The sequence below is a fragment of the Pollachius pollachius genome, assembly GCF_949987615.1.
Source record: "Pollachius pollachius genome assembly, chromosome: 9".
NCBI lineage: Eukaryota > Metazoa > Chordata > Actinopteri > Gadiformes > Gadidae > Pollachius > Pollachius pollachius.
The window spans coordinates 12,853,261-12,869,944 of record NC_136942.1 but is presented as its reverse complement, the minus strand read 5'-3'; the positions used below and the strand labels follow the sequence as shown (position 1 = coordinate 12,869,944).

Sequence of the window (16,684 nt, the reverse complement as noted above, 5' to 3'; positions counted from 1 at the left end):
TTTAACTGGAATAATCCACTCTGGCCTGTCTTGGTAATGGAAAATAATGCACTTCAGCTCTGTCTAAGTCATAATTTCCTTCCGGTAATGTGACTGCCTGGTTTATTAGTTATATGGTTATAGGAAAGGGGGAGAGACACATAACAGTACTGGGACTGAAACAGCCTATCTTTTCAACTTCTGCCAGGAAGCAGTTTTTGCCAGTTGCTTTGTTAGTACCAAGCATGCAACAGAGATTTTAAACAGCAACATAGTTGACAGATTGTTATTAAAGTTTGCCAGAGAATGCATTTCAGTTGGGGTTCAGTTGTGGACCACATGATTTACATTTGGAGCATTTTCAATCTCCCCTCACTCAAATGGCAGTCAGCCATATTGTCAATTGTCTCTGCTTCTACAACTTCAAAATGCACACACACACACACACACACACACACACACACACACACACCATGGATTAGTTCTCTTACATTCTTAGTCTTAAAATAGGCCCTCATTAATAATCCCTATATTGTGAACACTAGTTAGGGAGAAGTCTAGGGGAAATAAAGACACTACAAATTGTTACGTTTTTTATAAATAAACAAATGTTTATCACTTATCTGAAACATGTCTTTATGGTCAAATAAACCAGTTCAGGTCTGGTGGGCATTTTGTTCTAGACCTGATCATCAAGGCAGAACCATTCTCCCTCTCCTCTCTTCGACAGACAGAGCCACGCCCCTTCTCTCTCCTACAGACAGAGCCACGCCCCTTCCCTCTCCTACAAACAGAGCCACGCCCCTTCTCTCTCCTACAGACAGAGCCACGCCCCTTCTCTCTCCTACAGACAGAGCCATGCCCCTTCCCTCTCCTACAGACAGAGCCACGCCCCTCCTCTCTCCTACAGACAGAGCCACGCCCCTCCTCTCTCCTACAGACAGAGCCACGCCCCTCCTCTCTCCTACAGACAGAGCCACGCCCCTTCTCTCTCCTACAGACAGAGCCACGCCCCTTCCCTCTCCAACAGACAGAGCCACGCCCCTTCTCTCTCCTACAGACAGCCACGCCCCTTCCCTCTCCTACAGACAGAGCCACACCCCTTCCCTCTCCTACAGACAGAGCCACGCCCCTTCTCTCTCCTACAGACAGAGCCACGCCCCTTCCTTCTCCAACAGACAGAGCCACGCCCCTTCTCTCCTACAGACAGAGCCACGCCCCTTCTCCCTCCTACAGACATAGCCACGCCCCTTCTCTCCCCTACAGACATAGCCACACCCCTTCTCTCTCCTACAGACAGAGCCATGCCCCTTCTCTCTCCGACAGACAGAGCCACGCCCCTTCTCTCTCCGACAGACAGAGCCCGACCCCTTCTCTCTCCGGCAGACAGCCACGCCCCTTCTCTCTCCTACAGACAGCCACGCCCCTTCTCTCTCCTACAGACAGAGCCACGCCCCTTCTCTCTCCTACAGACAGCCACGCCCCTTCTCTCTCCTACAGACAGCCACGCCCCTTCTCTCTCCTACAGACAGCCACGCCCCACAATGGCAAGTCAAATGCCTTAAGCACAGTGCTCCCCTATCTCCCTCTCTGCTATATCTGACCCCCCACTCACTGGAGGTGACCTGTGCCCTGTGTATTGCACTGAACCATCACATGAACCCGTCACCAGGTTCATGTAACTAGCCTGTAACTCAGTGAGCCTCTTTATTCACAAATGACTGAACAAAGTACATCTCATTAAAGTGATACAGTAATAAGTAATATCTTGTCAGTTATGGGAGGCAACAGGATTCTCTCAGGGCAGAAAGCATTCAATCATGCAATTCTCGTTTAAAAGCATCTTTAAGTCATTTATATCACAAACAATGTGATATGAATAACTGTTGCATATTGACATGGATAAGTGTATTGTTCCTATTGATTATTGTTTATGATGGTTGTTGGCTCCCTCTTCAAAAAGCAAATCCCCCTCCCTAACATTAGAAAGTGTATATGTTCACGGTGAGGATACTTCTAAATAAAAATGTTGTGTATTGAATGCATACTGCTAGTTATAGCAAGCAGGACGAAGGCAGGAACTGTTCCGCAATGGAAAGATTGTGTTACATGACAGGGTGAGAAAGAAGACAGGCAGAGAAGCTCAGTGTTTTATGGGGACAGTTAAGTGAGAGGTCTCCTAAATCCTCCAACAACCTTGAGGAAACCTTCAAGAAAAAAAGAAAATACTATCCGGCCGTAAGTCTCCTATTTCCAGCCCAATACGAAGTGTGGCTCAGACATAAGTTAAGGCCAGACGTTTTGAATGGTAGTTGATTGTTTGGTTAAATATTCAGCCGGGTCTGTCTGTCCTCAATGCAGAAGTGTGGTGGTGTTGTCGGGGGATTTGAGAGGGTTTACACTTGGCACTTGAACTCCTCCTCTGAGACAATTTGTTTCTGTTAACATTAGGGAGAAAAGTAGTCTGACTTTCTGTTATATAAATGTAGTCACATGTTATTTGTACATTTTCTTAATAAACACAGCATGTTTTCCATTAGCTCTGTTGCTAAGAAGTGAACTAAAGAACTTTGTGGCCTACTGCTAGGAGTCTTGGTACAGGCATTCCTTCTGGAAACCGCCGTAACATACGGGCTGTGGTGCTACAGTTACCAGCTGGTATAGAGCTGTAGATGGATTTCCGTTGTAACACTTAAAGTCAGAGTTTGAGGGAAATCCAGCCGGGTTACAGCTGGTTGCCCTTCTCAAAGTGACCACTCAGAGCGCGGTGGACGTTTGGAGAGGTTGGAGGGGCGCTTCCACCCAGAGTCTGCATGGAGTCGGACTGAGGGCATGAGCTTCTAAACTTTCTCCCTTCGGATGTTTGTCTAAATGCCTCTGCCTCTGTCTGTTGTATAGAGAGGGGTTTTTGCAAACTTGCTCGGATAGGCTTTTGCACAATGACACAAGACACATTCTGTCAATACAACAGCTACAACTAACAACAGATCCCTATCAATACGTATATTCATGCAGCTCTTTAGAAGGATGCATCACAGAGGGGTGTACTTGTGTCCCGGGCTGGTTTCAGAGTAGACTTCCATTTTTCCATATGGACGTGAACAAAAGTTTGAGGTTAAAGCTACAAAAATGTCCCCCTGCCTCTCTGTTCAACAGCACCAGGTGGCTAAAGAATACCATGACCGGGGTCCACGCATCAATCTCACCTTCCGAACCATCTACCCTGAACCCAAGGGTCACAGGCCGGGCTCCAAGCTCCGCTTCACAGGCCACCCCTCGGAGAAGGCCTGCCCCGGAGGAGCAGCTGGCTCGGGGTTCAGACACAGACACATCTGATGGCCGTCGCTGGTCACCCTCGACCAGGGACTAATGAGACGCCAGGAGTTGTGGACGTCGAAACAGTGGGGGGGAGAATGTTGCTCTTCCTAGAGGAAGCCCCTCAAACGGCTCAGAGAAGTGTGGATTGATGTGTGAAGAATACTAGAGCAAAGGAAGGGGCTCAGTGAAGGAATAGGGGGGGGTGAGGATGTTACTGGAGAAAGGTGTTTATGGTTTGTATGGCAGGTCACGTCACACGGTTTGATTTAAGTGCTCCTTCACCTGTTAATGGTTGGACAGGGCCAATAGGCCCAACATGAGTGGGTATTTCACCGTGGACCCTCCCTTAGGCTGAGAGCGTCCGTTAAGCGACTACAATATACACAATCCCAAGGCTTGTTTTTCTTTCATAAGTGATTTCAGACGCAACAGGGCTTGCTGTTATGAGTACACTAGGAGAGTAAAGTTGGTGTTGGAGCCCATTTAGGCATACACTTGTTAGTTTATGGGGTGGCTCAGTGTTTTAAGGAAGCCTCCCTATGTGTTACGTGTGCAGGTTTTCTCTTAAGGTGTTTACAGGTTTGATATTCCACAGGGAAATTTGCTCCTATGGCTATCGAAACGATGTTTCAAATATCTTTAAATTACAATTCTATAACTAATCCATTTTATGTCTGATCATGAATGTAAATACATGTGCAATAAATGGGAATTGTAATTAAATCTGCTGCTGGTTATTTCTTATATCCCAGGATGCATCCCATGCATAAAAAAAAAACCCAAGATGATCATTCTACTTAGGGTTAGTGTTATATCTTGTGTTTATTACATCCCCTATGAACTGGTTGGTCCTGAATACTGTAATATATTTATGAAATTGTCTTAACACAAAACAATGTATCAAGGGGACATATTAGATGGGGCCATTTTAAAGTAAAACCATTTGTATTGGTAAGACGTGCCTTTAACAAGACCCAAGGTCTCCAGCTTTGTATCTTTCTTTGCAATTGCTGAGTCATTTTACAATTGCTAATGGGTAGATGGAGCTAAAAGATTTGCCTTTCACAGCAGTCATCAATATCAATGTGAATCATTCCTGTTTACACAATGACATGATGCACAAGAAGTGAAGATGAATGTTTTAGTGCATATGTTCTCATATTGTGTCATTTTGTGGCCATTTTGCTCTTTGTCCAAGAAACATCCTCATTATCTGTGTGTGTGTGTGTGTGTGTGTGTGTGTTTATCAGTGTACAGGTGTACCCAAGGAGACACAGAGGGGGTCCTAGCACATTGTGTAATGGGTCAGGGGATGTTTTATGGGTCCCACTGTTGGGAAGGAGCAATCACACTGAGCCACATGCTTTCTTACTCACGTTAATGTCAGACCGGGAAGCTCCCCATTGGCACCTATTGTCTGTGAAGAGAACAACATATTGCATAATGTGTTTCCACCCGGCCCCGTGATCTGTCACTAAGAAGACGTGCTTATGATCTCTATGCAGATTCTCCTCGGCACACTTTGTACTGTTTCTGTCTTATCTCTCCGGGCTCTATGCACATAGCTTACACAGAAATCCCTACACAATGTCAATGTTTAGACACAAAATAGCAAAATGAGCGAACTTGAAAATTGACTGTACTCCAGATAATGATTGTGCTGTTCATTTTCAAGGTATGTCGACACATGGTGTGTTAATCTACTCTCTCCTTGGAAGAGTTGAAGCACCGAAAACTTTCCTTGGGTCCGTACTCAACTGCTGTGGGAAGCATCGTTCAACATTGTGCGCACGTGAGTGAGGCTGTGTTGTATACACATATTTACGGCCCTGTTATATATATACTACTTATATTGTACCTGTGTGTGTGTGTGTGTGTGTGTGTGTGTGTGTGTGTGTGTATCTACTTTGTTGGATGTGCTTGGTGGTCTCCCCTTCATTTTCCATGGCGACCATCTTGGGGCTCCTGGTGGTTTTTGTGGTGGGAAGGTGGCCTGGGAACGGTCTGACCGATATGCTCTGGCCTCCCACTCCCCTCCGTCTTTTGGCTCTCATATACTCTGCTCTTCCCTCCCCTCCTTCTGTCCTCTCCTCTCCTCTTTTCTCCCCTCCTCCCCTCTGCTCTCCTCTTCCCTCCCCTCCTTCTGTCCTCTCCTCTCCTCTTTTCTCCCCTCCTCCCCTCTGCTCTCCTCTTCCCTCCCCTCCTTCTGTCCTCTCCTCTCCTCTTTTCTCCCCTCCTCCCCTCTGCTCTCCTCTTCCCTCCCCTCCTTCTGTCCTCTCCTCTCCTCTTTCCTCCCCTCCTTCTGTCCTCTCATCTCGTTATCCCCTCCTCCCCTCTCCTCTCCTCTCCTATTTTCTCCCCTTCTTTCCTATCCTCTCCTCTTTTCTCCCCTCGTCTCCTTCCTCTCCTCTCCCCTTCTCCTCACCTTCTAGCATGTCGTCTCTCCAACTCGCTCTCGGTTCAGAGTTCTCTGATCTGTTTGAGTTATTGCATTGGAAAAATATTGCTGCCCTCTCCCAATGATCACAAGGCTATCTCAACAAATTGGCCATAATAATAAAGATTGGGCTTGGAATTGCATGAACACACGTTTTACTAAAGGATCGTCACCCTCGAAAAGAAATACATGAGCATTGGCTGATGGGATCAGTAATCCAGTCACTCCACAGATGTGTGTTAACCTTGTTTCCGTTCATGCACTAATCATAGGTGCATGGGAATAGTGTGACGTGTGAGTAAGTCTGTTACTAATGTCTCTCTTATTGCTGTCTCCTGGAAGTCCTCCCGTTCTACGAAGTCATCCCCCCCTATTATAAACATGTCACAAAATAAATACAAAGGCTCTGATCTTTTAATTTAGTAGGCTACAGGTCAGGTCAGACCGGCAGATCATTTAAACCAATGCAGACAGTGAAATGCCAACTGGTGCACTGACGTTCCCACCTGGCCCCTCCCCCGCTGTCTCGTCTTCAGCTCACAGATAAGAAATAAATAAGTCAGGAATCGGCCACGATTAATATTTGGAGAAAATGGGGTAAAAAAAAATAATTTTAATTATTTTAATCCTTGCAGATGGGGCCCTCGGCGACCAACTGGGTTGCCTCTGCCTAGCAACGCCTCTGAGCTCCTTCTCCTTCTCCCTGATGGCGGTGTTCAAGCGAGGGCGATGAGTTCAGGTGGTTAAGATCTGAGTGGTCAGAATGGTTAGGTCTGGCCATTGCTTTGGTTCCAGACCCTTGTCTCATGGGGCCAATAAGGCCAACGGGTTGAGCTTAACATGAGTGTGGGTTACCCTGTGATGTGCAGTAAAGAAACAGCAGTTGTAGATCCACCAGTCCTTCGTCCTCCCTTCCCCTACGTCCATAACGTCTCAATGAGAACGAGAAAGTTCCACTTGTTTGCAATATATTGACATGTATGATTGTGTTTTGATATGGTCAAATATAGCCTTTTCAAAACATAGCTATGTGACTGGCAAACAGCTCTGTTGTTTTAATGCCAATCCACTGTCTTTAAATAGACTTCGACCCACAGTGATTCACTGGTTCCCAGGCTCACTTGGACTGGTTCTGTTACCACGAATACACACGTTTCATTCGTGCGCTTGTGTGGGTGTGTGCCGCTACATTTCATTTGTTGATGGAGAAAACGCTTAATCGCTATTGCAAGGTACAGGGATTTAAACATTGAATCATCCAACAGTCTGCTGAACTTACATCCATAAGGAGTAAAGAAAGCACCTACATCTAAAGTGGCTTCAGTTAAGTGTTTTGAGAGAAGTCAACATAAAAATAAAAATGTAACTCTTATTAGAATGACAATTATTCCACTGAATAAACAGCAGTTGTATAATATTGTTTGACTTACCAACTCCCCCCGCCCCACCCCCCCCAAAAAAATCTTCCCCATTAAAGGGGTCACCAGCCGCCCTGACATTTGGGGCCAATGCCATGGAGATGAGGCGGTGCTTTGGCTGTGGGTAGCGTAGGGTGAGGAAGCTCAACGTCTGATCTCATGGACCTGGAATATTGGCTTTTCCCCTCAAACCTCAGCCTTATCTGTCTAGGTCACTCTCCCTCTTTCCCTCTCTCTCTCTCTATCTCTCTCTCTTGCTCTCCAGCTCTCTTCCTCTCTCATGGCTATTCTTTGTCTGTCTGTCTGTCTGTCTGTCTGTCTTTCAGTCAGTCAGTCAGTCAGTCAGTCAGTCAGTCAGTCAGTCAGTCAGTCTGTCTGTCTGTCTGTCTGTCTCTCAATATTATATTATAATTGAGATAATTTTTGGTGTATTAACTGTCTGCATTTTTGTGTTGGTTTTTGTGGTTCCCGCATTGTGAGGGTTAGAAAGACAAAGAGGAAAAAACATTTAGTGAGGGAAGTTAGTGACCATAGGCTGACCTCAGCCTCAGGCCCGACCGCAGCCTACTGACACCATCGATCAGCCAGTGACGGTCACTCTCACCAACTGCAGTTTAATACAATCAAAAGGCAGGGTAGGTTTGATGTTTATAAATGTTTAACTGTGTTTTGGTGTGTTGTTATATATCTACATCTATATAAGCTAGCAATGAAGCTAAATGGAGTAATTAATTGTATGGATTTTGTTTTGTGTATTTATTGAGGCCAGAACAATTGCTATTCTCTTCAGAATATGTCCTGAAAACACACTAATCTAATCTTTATCAACCGCATTTGCACGTCTATATTTTTGCAATCTTGTGGAACATCTCTTTTCGTGTTTTGACTGTAGACATGCATTAAAAAGGTCAAGGAAGGAGCTAGAGGTAAAACTTTGTTTCATGGAATATGGTTACCTTTAGCACAACACAACAACTCTACAACAACAGCACAAGTGAGATTTGTTCAAATAATAAACCATTATTCTAACTTAACCAAACTCCAAATAGTCCACTCTCTTCGTTTCTACTGGGCAGACTTACACTTTCCCATTAGCCGAAACTTTATTTCTGTCCTGCTGTTTTAGGATTGTTCTTCTCCAGCCACGTTGTCTCAAACTCCATTGAGATGGCAAATGCTAGAGAAAGGAAATAGACCAAATATGCTCTAATATACATTTTTATAATATAAGCAAAACTAGCATTTTTGCTAGCCATGAGAACACAACTACTCCATGCATATCAGATACAACTATTTCCGACCAGTATGCCTGAAATTTCTTCATAGGATTCAACAGTGAATATCGTCTGATATGCATCTGATCATTTGTATGCGACAAACAATCTCCTGTTCCCAGCCTTTTCAGACGTCACCTGGTTATCTGACTCCAGCAGAGTAAAGGCTGGTCTTAACCTGAAGGATGATCAAGGTGAGGAATGAAAGCTTAAAGCTAGTCTATTTCCGTGCTGGAAAACACTGGTTATTTCCCAGCTGCCACTGCTTGTGCAGATGCTCCATGAAATCAGCTGTTTGAGAATACATGATGATAGAGGAAGTGGGTCTTGGATTTATCAAGATAAGTTAACATAGGGTCAGCAACAAGTGGGGCGTTACTAGGAGTTATTTACTAGAACCTCTCTTTACTTAATTGGATCTGAATACACAACACACACACACAGACACATACAGGCGGACACACACAGAATCAAACACACACACACAAATACACATGCACACACATGCCCAGGTACACACTCACAGGTACGAAGATACACACGCATACAAATGCACACACACACACACATGCATACACATCATAATTACTCATACACAAATGCACAGTAACGACCACCACACATATTTAAAAGCTAATAGAAATGTCATGTGATAATGACCAGCAGCTGACAGCTAGATTGGGACACCTTGAACTTAAATAGATCCAAGGGGTATTTATCAACCTATGCAGGACATGTGTGTGGGTCGGATATACTGTATGTTAGCGAGGGACATTTGCAGTGTGTATATGAGTCCATGCATTCAAATTGTATATTTAGCTATAATTGGTAGGTACATATGTACACAATTGTGTGTGTGTCAGGTTTGCCGACGGGCTCGCCATATAAATCTCGTATTATGCCACGGTCATAATGCGTGATGGAACAGCAGCCTTTTCGGGGTCTTCCGTCACTCCGTGTGAATGGGGAAGACCACACGATCCTCCTGGTGGGAAACGTGTCAGCCCAGCCAGCATGGATGTGTTGCGACACAATCAAAGACTGCCACTGGTGACACCATGACATCATTTTAGAGGGTGTGGTTCCAATAGTGGTATCACTGCTTGTGTTACCGTATGGGTTACCATGTCGACAGCTATATGAACTGCCTATGAGAAGTATTTGAGGCCTGAGTGCGATCACTAAACCGTCTTTCAAATGACTCATCGTTTCACAAATGCCATTCAGTAAATGTGTTTTGCCGAATGCATCTATTTATACATTACTTAAGACAAAGATGAATTCAGATGTGTGAATGCAACGAACGCAACAAACCCAATAGCCTCTGATGCAGCAGTGTTGATAAATGTTGTTTCAATTTCTTGCTACTCAAATATATCTGCTCTATCAGCCGAATATTAAAGGAATCAGACATTCCTTCTCATTACTGGCCCCTTTGGCTGTAAAGTGAACTGCAGCCTGCTTGAGCCTGTGCATTCAGAGTGTTGGTGTGCGAAGTCTTTGGGATGAGATAATAACAATCATATAATGTTAGTTACACTCATAAAGGAAAATAAAATATAAGTATAAGGTATAAAATAAGGCATTCTTGCCATTATCCGCGCAGACGTCACTTCCTTCCCTTTTCCCAGCAAAACCGGCCCAGTTAAAATATAATAGAAATCATCCTGCTAGAAATCCTTCTACACAACAGAGACATCACAAGTTGTTGCCAGCTGTTGCCACCTCTTGCCACCTCTCACCTTCTGCGTGCAAAAGGTGAGAGGTGCGTTTGTTGTAGATACACAGGCACCTACATGACTCTCACACAACATTTTTCCACCTGTGTTGACTCTGACGTGAAGGAATCTGCCAGTATGTACACTGTAAGCAGTTTCAACGTTTTGACCGCAACAGCCACCCGTGTTTGTTTGTCATTTCAATTGACGTTTTTACTCATGTTATTTAAAATCATGACACTCCATTTACCCAAAGGGAGTTTTATCTTTACTGAGCTCAATTCTTCCTTCTCCTTCTTTGTTTTCTCTCTCTTGCTTTCCTCTTCATTTAAATATTTAGCTTCCGTTGTCATGTTGTCTTATTTTCGCTGAGCATAGTTATTTTAAATTGATCTCTCTTCCTCTCCCTTATGGCCAGTCCCTCTCTCTCTCTCTCTCTCTCTCTTTCTCTCTCTCTCTCCCTCTCCCCCTCTCTCCCCAGTCTGTGTCTCTTTATTTTTGGGATCTGACTGTGTGATCGGCTGACAGCCAGTGTAGATGGAGTCTCTCCTGATGGTGGGGGTGGAGAGGGAGGAGCCTAATGGAACACAGTGAGCTGAGCAGGGCTGTCTCTAACGTCTATAAAAGAGCGTATTACTGCCACTGTGAGTAGCATTAGTTCTAGCACGCGGTACCAAGCTCAAGAAAGAGAAATAGAGAGCAGGAGACCGAAGAGACAGAGTTGAAACCAAGCTCAATTTTGTTTTCTTCATTTACTCATTGGCTGTGTTTTTCCCTGGACACTGGACATTTTCCGATGATCCTCATTTTGGCCTGACTTTTCAAGGAAAGGATTGTCATTTTCCTAAGAATACCTGAAAAGGTGGGAAAAGTGCAGAAGAGCTGAAGAGCTTTTTGTACTTCAGCAGTGGTATTGAGAGCTTTAGGTTTTTAAAAAGAAGAAACCCATTCAATGGCTGCTGTGCGTCCGAGGCCCATGGAAGCCTCTGGCTGCCACCTCCTGCCGGCCCACCTCCTGCCGGCCCACCTCCTGCCGGCCCACCTCCTGCCGGCCCACCTCCTGGCCTCGGCCAACGAGGAGTTCCCCCAGCAGCTGCCGGTCCCCAAGGGCCCCGCCAGGTGCAAGAGCCGCTCCCGCCGGCCCCGGGAGGCCCGCTTCAAGACGCAGCCCGTCACGTTTGCGGAGATAGCGGAGGTGGAGGAGGAGGGCTCCTCGCCCCTGGAAGAGGAGAGGGCTCGCCGCTCCTTCCTGCAGTCTTTGGAGAACCTGAGACGGAGCACCCAAACTCTGCACTGTCCACCAGCCAGCTGCCCCCACCACCACCACCACCACCACCACCACAGCAGCACCACCACTAGCACGTCCCCACAGGGCAGCCTGGACTCCAGTGACTCAGACTCCGCTCAGTGATTGGACAGCTGAGGGGTGAAGGACATTCCACTACTGGTGGTCCCCCTTGCTGTACCTGACCACGCTTCAGATAGAGGCCAGCTGAACCCAACGGGACTGTTATGTCCAAGTGTAGCTGCAGCAGTCTTTGTTAAAAATGGAAGTGTGCTTATGCGGCTAGATTAGTGCTAACACATTGATGTATGTCTCTTAATGCTGCAGAATTGTAAACTGAACCGGCTCCGCTGGTTTGGCTATGCTGAGACTGCTGTTAACGTACGCTAAGTTTCAATTAGCACGGCGACATGATGCTTGAATACTCTTCTAATATATTCCTATTTTTCTACTGTGGATCACCGCAAAATGTATAAAGATGGGGCAAGAGGCATGGATTGTGTTTCTCAAAAGTAAACATTGTTTTCTTTCTCTGAAGCATATATTCTCAGTGACTGCTCATCCCAATATTAAGCTCCGCTAAGCACTCAATTCAAAGGGAGCGTACCTATGTTGCCCGGGTCCTATGTTCCCCGGGTCCTATGTTCCCCGGGTCCTATGTGACCGGGGAACATAGGATCCGGAGAGCAAATCTTTTTTTCGTAGGATGGTAGGGGCAAGTACCGCCTTTTTCGCCTCTGATTTGCCTGTGATTGGTTAGAATGGCTCTCCTCCTATTGTTTATGGTTAGGGTTAGGTTAAGGGTTAACCCTCACCCTAACCCTAACCATAACCCTAAACCTGACCCTAACCCTTTGCATCCGGGGAACATAGGACCTGGGGAACATAGGGATGACCCCAATTCAAACTGTTTCACAAAAGGCCAAGTTACTGAGACAACCAATTGAACCAAAGGAGGCAACACCTCCACAACACAGTAACTTTAAATGACCTACGCGTTTGCATGCATAGCCTAAAAACAATGGCAGCGATAGGCTACGCAAATCACAATGAATGTGAGGCTATGTAAAAATAGACACGTTTCACAAACAAAGCGGCAATCCGCTACAAGTTAACACACTGGCATATCGAACGCGAACAGCAGCAAACTTGCCACATCCGCAAGCATGACCAAGAATACTCCCATGCATCCAGGTTAATTCCCAATGGAACGGTGTCAGCTGGCGTCCTGATTACCTACCCAAAGAAGCTAACTGTCCTAGCTAGCTCTTCTGAGACGTGCCGGCCTATGTTGGTAAACTGTACGAACACAGTACATTACTTAGTTCTACTTAAATGGAGCTATCTATGTCTATCTTCTGCCTCTATTTATAAGCGAACGCTTTCTCAAAGCATAATTATTTTCAAATGTTTATTGTGGAACCATTTGATTGTTCTTTTATTATAATTCCCAATTTCAAACATAGCCTTCACACTTTTCACTTACATTATTCATATATTTTTATTAAGTGGCAATGTCATAGTTTGTATCTTATAATAAACAATTGAAAGTACACTTGAGTCACATGTTTATATTTTGTAATTCACTGTTGAAAAAACACGGTGCGCAACTAAGTGTGCAATATGTCGTTCAAGACAAGTGTGACCTTTACTTTGACATGTTACACTCTCGCAGCATCTCGGATTCACAGTTAGCATTCCAAGTGCACGTGTCCAGATAGACGCTTCCAAACAACAGGTTGCTGGGCCATCCCAGAAATAGGACACAAGTAAACATTGAAGTACAGACATAAACCAGATACAGACGCACAGATTGGAGTGTAAAGTGATGCTGACAGCATCACATCAAAGCAAAACATCCGCTCATTCTACCCGGCACTGAGATGGAGCAATAAACTTCAAGCCTTCCTGCGTTGTGACGCACTTCGATATTACCGGACTGCAATGGTGGATGCAGTCCAACAACAGAAACTCCCCTCCCACACACACACACACACACACACACACACACACACACACACACACACACACACACACACACACACACACACACACACACACACACACACACACACACACACACACACACTGACACGATCCTCTTCTGCAAATCTAGTCATCTAATAAGTTAAAAGTTAGGTAGGATTTGCAGACCAAGTCAGCAGAGTTTAACAACAGAAGTCAGGCACCAGATGGATTGGCCTGAAGCCAAGGCAAGAGAAGCTATAGAATCCTAAACCATGGTGGCTTGAGTTTTAAGTGAGATTGATCGATTGACTGATTTTATTTGACCTTTTGATATAAAATATGAACAGCACTCTGTTTCATACATTAAAATACATAAATAGTCGGGGATGACACAATAAAGCCTGAAGGCTTATTTCCATTGTGGGAAACAGGGAATGTTAGGAGACAGAGAGATAGATCATCAAAGATGGCTGTTTAATTTAGGTAAATGAGAAGAGAGAGAGAGAGAGAGAGAGTGAGAGAGAGTGAGAGAGAGAGAGTCAGTGTAATTTGTGCAGTCTTTCTTGTAGAAATGTGTGTGGATCTCTCAATACAATACTGTATATTACAAAATTGTGCAATTCAGTCAACAAATGTTGTGCAAACATTACTTTTAAGGAGGAAACAAACATGGCTTTGCACATCCTGTATACTAGCCATTTGAAATTAAGACACAAATGGTCGCAACACACAAGAACTGGCTTAGCATTTTCATTGTTCCTTTATTTTTTTCTTTCTCCTAAAGTAATGCTTATTCTCATCCAATTTCTTGGATGTCTTCCTATTCTGTCTCCCTATCACTTACTCACACACAGATACACACACACACACACACACACACACACACACACGCAGACACACAGACACACACAAACACACACTCATCGAAGGGGGGACAGATTACATGTTCTTGTTGATTTCTGTTTTCTCAACCCACATTTTCTACTGTTGCCATAGCGATAGTGTAGCGATAGACTAAAATGTGATTGTGGCCTGATGCCTAGCTAACATATCTTTGCCTAGATGATTGCATAATCAGTTACAAATGCGAAAACTTTTTTTATATATATATATATATATATGTTTAAAGTACAAAACTAATTAAGCAATCGGTTTAGAATGTAAAATCACATATGCTTGAAAGAGAAGGGTCTTTGAAGTTGGTTCTGTATTTTTCCACAAAAAAGTGTATTTTGTACATACCAAGCACTGTGTACATCTTGTGTATATAGGGGAATTTTCCCATCTGGGGGAGTAACAACAAAGTAAAGTACGGTGGTGGAGGGTCTGGGGGGGCCGTGGCTGAAGTCATCCATGGCAGGACACGCCAGGTTAGGTTGCAATACACTGTAGGGGGAGTGGACATGCAAGGGTACAAGGGAAGCTAAAGGGATCCTCACAACAAAGAAATTAGGAGTGCTCATTTCTTTAGTGCTATAGTGCTGGATAATATAAAATACCAATTTAAATATATATTAAAATGCTCTCAACTATTGTTTTGAAAATGAAAATGCCACATGACTGTTCTCAATGAAACTATAAAACATGCCACGAAGTTGTTAAGAAAAAAGTGCTTTAACCTTCGTTAAGTGAAAATCACTTTAACCTTTGTTAAGCACTGACAGGTGAACCCGATAACCCTGCTCAATCCTCCACATGAGCCCATGAGTTCATGGATACATTTGAAAGGATACCCCACTCCGGATGGTAGACTGAACTCCTTTATTTATATTTTCTACATACAATCAGTCATCCAATGAATGTGCATATAAGTGACAAAGCCATTGTCAACATGCCCCATAAGCAAACTATGGCCTTCATGAGCCTATTGCCTTCCTTACTTAGGCCAGCTTGGTCTATACCATCTGCATACGTGTTTAAACTGTGTGTGGTACTGAGTCTATGATGGGCATTCACCAAATCAGCCTTATGTGGCTGAGGGCAACCATAAGCACCCGGTTGGAATACGATCTTACTATATATTCTTTTTTTTATCATTTTAAAGCAGGGTTGTGAACATGGTCAGGTTGGTGCTTTGGTTTGGGTTCTTTAAGGATCAAGTAGACAAACTTCTGTTTTGATTTTAAAAATAAATAAATGTGAAAGTGTGACAAAAGTGATGTTCAATGGATAATGTCGATGAACTTTGACCCCTTCATCTGACTTGGGACTTTCAAATGAACTGTGAATGAGCATTTGGGTGAAACAAAAACAAATGGTCTTCCAAAACCAATTGTGTGTTTGAAAGCACAACAAACTGTTCTTTTACACCGGTCCCTGGCCTGCCTCCCATGTTTATGCCCTTGGGGAATATAGCATGTTACTGGACAATGGTCCGTCCTTAACAGCCCAGAACATTCACTATAATTATTTGATCATCACTCCTATCACTCTCTCTTCTCTCTCTGTCTCCTATCTCTCTCTTGTCTCTCGATCTGGTGAAGTCTCTCTACTCTCTCGCTGCATATATATCTATACTGAATCTCTCTCTCTTTCTCTCTCTCTCTCTCTCTCTCTCTCTCTCTCTCGCTGTCACTCTGTCTTTATTTTTTTTATGTTGTTTGTGTAGTATGTGTCTTGCAGTAAGGCATCCTCTTTAAGACAGGCTTGGCTCCTCCCCCGACAGAGGGAGGGGTGTGGTGTGTGTGATATGTGGTGTGACTGGCCCCTGGTGGCGTGTGTGTGTCTCTATGTATGTGTTTATGTGTAGATGTGTGTGGGACAGGCCCCTAGTGGTGTGTGTGTGTGTGTGTTTGTGTGTGTGTGTGTGTGTGTGTGTGTGTGTGTGTGTGTGTGTGTGTGTGTGAGACAGGCCCCTGCTGGTGGTGTGTGTGTGTTTGGGTGTGTGTGTGTGTGTGTTTGTGTGTCTGTGTGTGACAGGCCCCTGTTGGTGTGTGTGTGTGTGTTGATGTCTTTCAGAAAAAGAACCTCCATTTACACACCTAGGTAGCCATCTACATAATGTAGAGGAAGGTCTTCTTTCACAGAATGTGACTCCTGGGTCACCTACAGCTGTCACATCAGGCCTTAGAAATAAATAAATGCCAACAAAAACACAAGGGGCCCTGGGTACCCAGTCCGGCTTCTCCCCCCACTACGACGCACCTAGTCAGAGCAATGCGTTGTGTGCGTGATAGCACATGGATAGATGGTAGTGGGATGGAGACGTTATAGGCTATTAATGGTTGAGTGAGATGTCTGTCTATCGTAGATGGTCTGTGCATCCACTGCAAAGACAACCATTTGGT

The 16,684-nt window shown here is 44.5% G+C and overlaps 2 protein-coding genes across 2 annotated transcripts in view; both read left to right on the top strand.

The window, feature by feature from the left end:
* Window positions 1-3,992, top strand: part of alkbh3 (alkB homolog 3, alpha-ketoglutarate dependent dioxygenase) — an 8,355-nt gene extending 4,363 nt beyond the window's left edge. The window contains exon 10 of the mRNA XM_079742899.1: window positions 3,136-3,992. Coding sequence (XP_079599025.1) covers window positions 3,136-3,315 — 180 coding nt within the window. The 3' untranslated portion in view covers window positions 3,316-3,992. The remainder of the gene's footprint in view (window positions 1-3,135) is intronic.
* Window positions 3,993-10,812: 6,820 nt separating this feature from the next.
* cUnh11orf96 (chromosome Un C11orf96 homolog) lies at window positions 10,813-12,937 on the top strand. The gene has a single exon (XM_079743108.1). The coding sequence runs from the start codon at window positions 11,097-11,099 to the stop codon at window positions 11,553-11,555; it is 459 nt and encodes a 152-aa protein (XP_079599234.1). The 5' UTR covers window positions 10,813-11,096; the 3' UTR covers window positions 11,556-12,937.
* Window positions 12,938-16,684: the final 3,747 nt, after the last annotated feature.